The 6,000-nt window shown below is 45.4% G+C and overlaps 1 protein-coding gene across 1 annotated transcript in view; it reads right to left on the reverse strand.

The window, feature by feature from the left end:
- Positions 1 to 5,223, reverse strand: part of LOC121003189 (solute carrier family 2, facilitated glucose transporter member 3-like) — a 29,191-nt gene extending 23,968 nt beyond the window's left edge. The window contains exon 1 of the mRNA XM_040434827.1: positions 4,996 to 5,223. Coding sequence (XP_040290761.1) covers positions 4,996 to 5,010 — 15 coding nt within the window. The 5' untranslated portion in view covers positions 5,011 to 5,223. The remainder of the gene's footprint in view (positions 1 to 4,995) is intronic.
- Positions 5,224 to 6,000: the final 777 nt, after the last annotated feature.

The following is a 6,000-nucleotide window of genomic DNA, read 5'->3' on the forward strand; positions in this document are numbered from 1 at the left end:
ATGTAGGGCAGTGTAGGGGGCAGTATTACTAATGGGGGCAGTGTGGGGGGCATATTACATAATGTGAGGCAGTGTGGGGGCAGTATTACTTAATGTGGGGCAGTGTGGGGGCAGTATTACTTAATGTGGGGCAGTGTGGGGGGCAGTATTACTTAATGTGGGGCAGTGTGGGGGGCAGTATTACTTAATGTGGGGCAGTGTGGGGGGCAGTATTACTAATGGGGGCAGTGTGGGGGGCATATTACATAATGTGAGGCAGTGTGGGGGCAGTATTACTTAATGTGGGGCAGTGTGGGGGCAGTATTACTTAATGTGGGGCAGTGTGGGGGGTAGTATTACTTAATGTGAGGCAGTGTGGGGGGCAGTATTACTTAATGTGGGGCAGTGTGGGGGCAGTATTACTTAATGTGGGGCAGTGTGGGGGGTAGTATTACTTAATGTGAGGCAGTGTGGGGGGCAGTATTACTTAATGTGGGGCAGTGTGGGGGGCATATTACTTAATGTGGGGCAGTGTGGGGGGCATATTACTTAATGTGGGGCAGTGTGGGGGGCAGTATTACTTAATGTGGGGCAGTGTGGGGGGCAGTATTACTTAATGTGGGGCAGTGTGGGGGGCAGTATTACTTAATGTGGGGCAGTGTGGGGGGCAGTATTACTTAATGTGGGGCAGTGTGGGGGGCAGTATTACTAATGGGGGCAGTGTGGGGGGCATATTACATAATGTGAGGCAGTGTGGGGGCAGTATTACTTAATGTGGGGCAGTGTGGGGGCAGTATTACTTAATGTGGGGCAGTGTGGGGGGTAGTATTACTTAATGTGAGGCAGTGTGGGGGGCAGTATTACTTAATGTGGGGCAGTGTGGGGGGCAGTATTGCTTAATGTGGGGCAGTGTGGGGGGCAGTATTACTAATGGGGGCAGTGTGGGGGGCAGTATTACTTAATGTGGGGCAGTGTGGGGGCAGTATTACTTAATGTGGGGCAGTGTGGGGGGTAGTATTACTTAATGTGAGGCAGTGTGGGGGGCAGTATTACTTAATGTGGGGCAGTGTGGGGGGCAGTATTGCTTAATGTGGGGCAGTGTGGGGGGCAGTATTACTAATGGGGGCATTCTGGAAAGGAATTACTATTGGTGAAACTATGAGGAGCACTATTACTATAGGGGGACACTATTATTTCTTCAGGATAGTATTTGGGGGTATTGGGGGGCACAGCGAGCAGCAGGATACCACTGTGGGGATTCCAGGTTGGGGGATGATGATAGAAAAGTGAGGAAGCTAAGATGTCCGTGTGTCACACTCTGCAGAGACGAGGCGGCTGAGAGAAGTGTCTGGACCGAATGGTGAAGATGATGACAGAGAAGATCTACATCGGAGGAGACGTCACCTGGATGTGAGAGGTACGTGCTGCTGTATATGTGCAATGCTGCTATTTTATGTTTTGCATATGACAAAATGTTTACAATTAAAATGTTTTAATTAAATGTTCTATTTTACTATTTTTATAATTTGGTCGAAAGGCTGATTGGGGCGGGGGAGGGGGGATTGTAATGGGACTGCTGTAGAATATCTAAAATTAGCTGGTGAAGTAAAATGTTGCATGCAACAATCATTAAGTAGGTGGCCGACAAAAAAGGGCGGATCAAAAGGCGTGGTCAACGGGCGGAGTCAAGGGGGCGGCAAAATTAGCTTTTGCCTAGGGTGGCAAAAGTTGTTGCACCAGCCCTAAGGGAAAGATTATTCAAGGTGTAGGGAAAGGATAGGGAGAAGCCATTTATGTAGAACAGGGTTCAGTAGGGGAGGTCACAGCCTGGGTAATAAGAACAATCCTATTACACCTTGCTGCACTGACTGGGGATCCAGATTGCCATTATGCAGCTCGGTAATTCCAGCAAACCGTTCTTGTTATTGGGGTGCAAGTGCTGTGTGATACGGCCATTAACAGGGTTTATTACAAGGAAATATTTCTACCTCTTATTTGCCCTTGTGCGGTGCAGTTATATGTTCTAAAGCATTTTTTGGCTTTTGTTAGTGGGAAAATTACACCCCATTTTGTCGTGTATTAGTGGCAAAAGTAAAATATCTTTGCCGTTCAGCGGTGCAGTTATATGTTCTAAAGCCCTCTTTGGCGTGTATTACTGGCAAAAGAAAAAAACTGAAAAAACAGACAGGATCTGTTTTTTGATCACATGATTGCACAGTTCGGTACCTTTATGAATGGGGTGTCTATGAATGTAAAAAATGCTTCCATTCACTGACTATAGGAGCTGTCATTTGTGCTTGAATGTAGCTATAACACTAGTGAAGCAGCAGCTCCATGCAAATGTCATCATCCCCATTGATTTCCTGTTGACACTGTGTAATACCTTGTTTTTCCTGTAGGGGCGCTGTGGCAAAAATAAGAACAATCCAATTTAGTATTTTATTGAAAGGCAGTTTAGGAGTGGAGTAACGGTGGTTGGAGTAACGGTCTGCCATATGCAGTATACAGAACCTTGCAGGATGTTTCAGGAACAAAAATTAAATAAATAAATAAAAACTTTTAAAAATCTCGGTTGGCTACCTGTGCACTTCTCTTTCCTTTCCTGTAGGTGGCGCCCTGTGCGTATTATTAAATAGGCTTTTGGCTCTCAGATGTGATTTCCACATATTATACAATTACTGTAAGGCAGGACTAGACACATGCTGCCTAGGGTACAAGCAAACAAGATATTTAAAGGGCAGGAGAAGACTTTTCCATTATCTCCACCAAAAGACTCCGAACCTGAAAATGTACATGTAACTTCAAGTTAACCTTTTCATGCCTCATTCTCTGGAAGCTGAGATATTAGGAGCTGTTTGCTGGATCTGATGGTCTTGGGAGTCCAAGGACCCATCAGTCCACCCCCTGGCAGGTCCCTTGCATAGCTCGCTAACTAAAGGGCGGAATTGCTCTTTAAATTGACAGTAATTACATGTTCTTTATGTATATTCCTTATAGACATGACTGGGACTCTTGAACCCGTATGGTATGGGAATTATTTTTACAATATATTGATGTTTTGGTTTTTTTTAATGTTTTTTTTTACTTTTTAGTTTCTTTTTAGTGTTCTGGAAACCATCAACAAGCAGGGTCATTGCTGTTGACTGATCTTTATTAATCAGCCACTTCCTATTTTACATTTATTATTGGAACCGCCAACATAAAGCCCTTAATGTGGCCCCGTGTCAGCACTGTCGACCCTATGAAACCAGGAAGACTCTCTGTTAGGGTTAATCCTGCTCATCAAAATCATACTTGACTTGTGCAAATCGGTTGCAGTGTTCCCGAGAATTTTTTTTAAATTTTTTTTATGTATATGAGGGCTTCGTTACTCTAGGAGGCGGGTCCTAGCCCGTTGGTGCACCTCGCCTTTCCAGTGTTGGCCACGCCCCTCGGTGCACTAAAGCGCTCATTTGCAGATAGAATAAAAGTGTTTTTACCTTGGCATTTTCACAAGTCGGGTGAATCGGCAGGATCAACCCTATCGGGCAGCATACCTGGTTTTATGGGGTTGATCCTGATGATGCAGCTCATTAAGTGCTCTGTGTTGCACCTCTCTCCTAATTGCAGCAGCCACGTAACTGAGCACTTTAACCGGTCTGATATGACAGGTTCTAGTATATGAAAACACCAGAAAATACCATCCTGAACCATACTCGCCAACTCTCGCAGAAAGTCCAGGAGACTCCGAGAGGAAGAGGAGATCTCCTGGACTCCCAACAGAGCTGGAAAACCTTCCAGGCACCCAAAATACTCATCTCTGTCCAATTCTGTTCTTCCCTCTGCTCCCCAGGAGCGGTGAGAAGTGCAGAAAGTGGAGAGGTGAGCAACCAACTTTATGGTCCAAGACCTTTAAAGGGGCAATTTGGTGCCTGGTCTCGGGTCTGTAAACGGGGGGGAGCTATTCTGGGGTCTATCAATGGGCGAGGCTGGGCTGGGGTCTGTAAACAGAAGGGGTCTGTCTTGAGGTCTGTAAACAGGGGAGTTAGGAGGATCTAAATGAGGGTTCTGGTCTGGGGTCTATAAACAGAGGCGTCTGATCTGGAGTCTGTATACAAGGTGGGACTGGTTTGGGGTTTACATAAAGGGAGGTCTGTAATAGGGCTGTCTGGCCTGGGGTCATAGTAACATAGTTTATAAGGCTGAAAAAAGTCCTCTGTTCAACCTGTCATCCTGAAAGTTGATCCAGAGGAAGGCAAAAAAAAAAACTGTGAGGTAGAAGCAAATTTTCCTCACTTTAGGGGAAAAAATTCCTTCCCGATTCCAACCAGACAATCAGAATAACTCCCTGGATCAACGACCCCTCTCTAGTAGCTATAGCCTGTAATATTATTACGCTCCAGAAATATGTCCGGGCCCCTCCTGAACTCTTTTAGTGAGGGGTCTGGTTCTGGGATTTCTTAATTGGGAGGTCTGGTCTTGGGTCTGTTCACAAGGAGGGACTGGTTTGGGGTCAGTTGTATACCGGGGGTTCTGGTCTAGGGTCTGTATAAAAAAGGGTCTGGTCTGGAGTCTGTATGCAGGGGTCAGTCTGGCGCCTATATAAAGGGCTGGGATCATTATAAAGGGGCCAGATCTACGGTCTGTATCGTTATTTAACGGATAATTAGTGGGCTTTGTATGGCATATAGCAGCTTGCAATGGGGACTTAATTGAGGGCAATTTATTAAAAACTAGAGATTCCCCTTAAGCAAATGCCCTAGAGAGATCCTCAGCTCCAATCTACGTAAAAGCTGCAGTACTAACAGCAGTGGAGCAGGGGTCCGCTAGTAGAGAGCCCCTCCACATATACATTGCATTAGGAACTTCTGCAAGTAAATCCGTCTTCTCATATCTTTCCTGTATAATTCCTGCACATCCAGCTGCATCTACTGTCCGTTCCTTTGCATAAAAGAATATCATTATTAATTGCAGTCAGCCCTACAGTGCCATTATCTCCTGCTGACAGTTGTGCTCCGCTCTGTCCTTATAACTCACCCTTTTAGGTTCCATCTCCCAGATTCCCTGCCCCAGCTAGGGTTAAGTCCACAGGCAACCGCTGCACCAGCACTCAACAAGCTGCGTCCTGTCCTCGTCCTTCCAAGCTCAGTGCTGTATGATGCTTGAGACTTCCCTATCACATTGTCTTGAACCAGTGGGTGTGAACCCACTGTGCCACGTGCAGTGGCATAACGTGGGTTGCTTTTTACAGATAATGTAGTAGATATCTCCTGCAGTCCTATGTAACACGGTGATAACTCTCTGTGTGCAGATAATGTAGTAGATATCTCCTGCAGTCCTATGTAACACGGTGATAACTCTCTGTGTGCAGATAATGTAGTAGATATCTCCTGCAGTCCTATGTAACACGGTGATAACTCTCTGTGTGCAGATAATGTAGTAGATATCTCCTGCAGTCCTATGTAACACGGTGATAACTCTCTGTGTGCAGATAATGTAGTAGATATCTCCTGCAGTCCTATGTAACACGGTGATAACTCTCTGTGTGCAGATAATGTAGTAGATATCTCCTGCAGTCCTATGTAACACGGTGATAACTCTCTGTGTGCAGATAATGTAGTAGATATCTCCTGCAGTCCTATGTAACACGGTGATAACTCTCTGTGTGCAGATAATGTAGTAGATATCTCCTGCAGTCCTATGTAACACGGTGATAACTCTCTGTGTGCAGATAATGTAGTAGATATCTCCTGCAGTCCTATGTAACACGGTGATAACTCTCTGTGTGCAGATAATGTAGTAGATATCTCCTGCAGTCCTATGTAACACGGTGATAACTCTCTGTGTGCAGATAATGTAGTAGATATCTCCTGCAGTCCTATGTAACACGGTGATAACTCTCTGTGTGCAGATAATGTAGTAGATATCTCCTGCAGTCCTATGTAACACGGTGATAACTCTCTGTGTGCAGATAATGTAGTAGATATCTCCTGCAGTCCTATGTAACACGGTGATAACTCTCTGTGTGCAGATAATGTAGTA

The sequence above is a fragment of the Bufo bufo genome, chromosome 6 (genome assembly GCF_905171765.1).
Source record: "Bufo bufo chromosome 6, aBufBuf1.1, whole genome shotgun sequence".
NCBI lineage: Eukaryota > Metazoa > Chordata > Amphibia > Anura > Bufonidae > Bufo > Bufo bufo.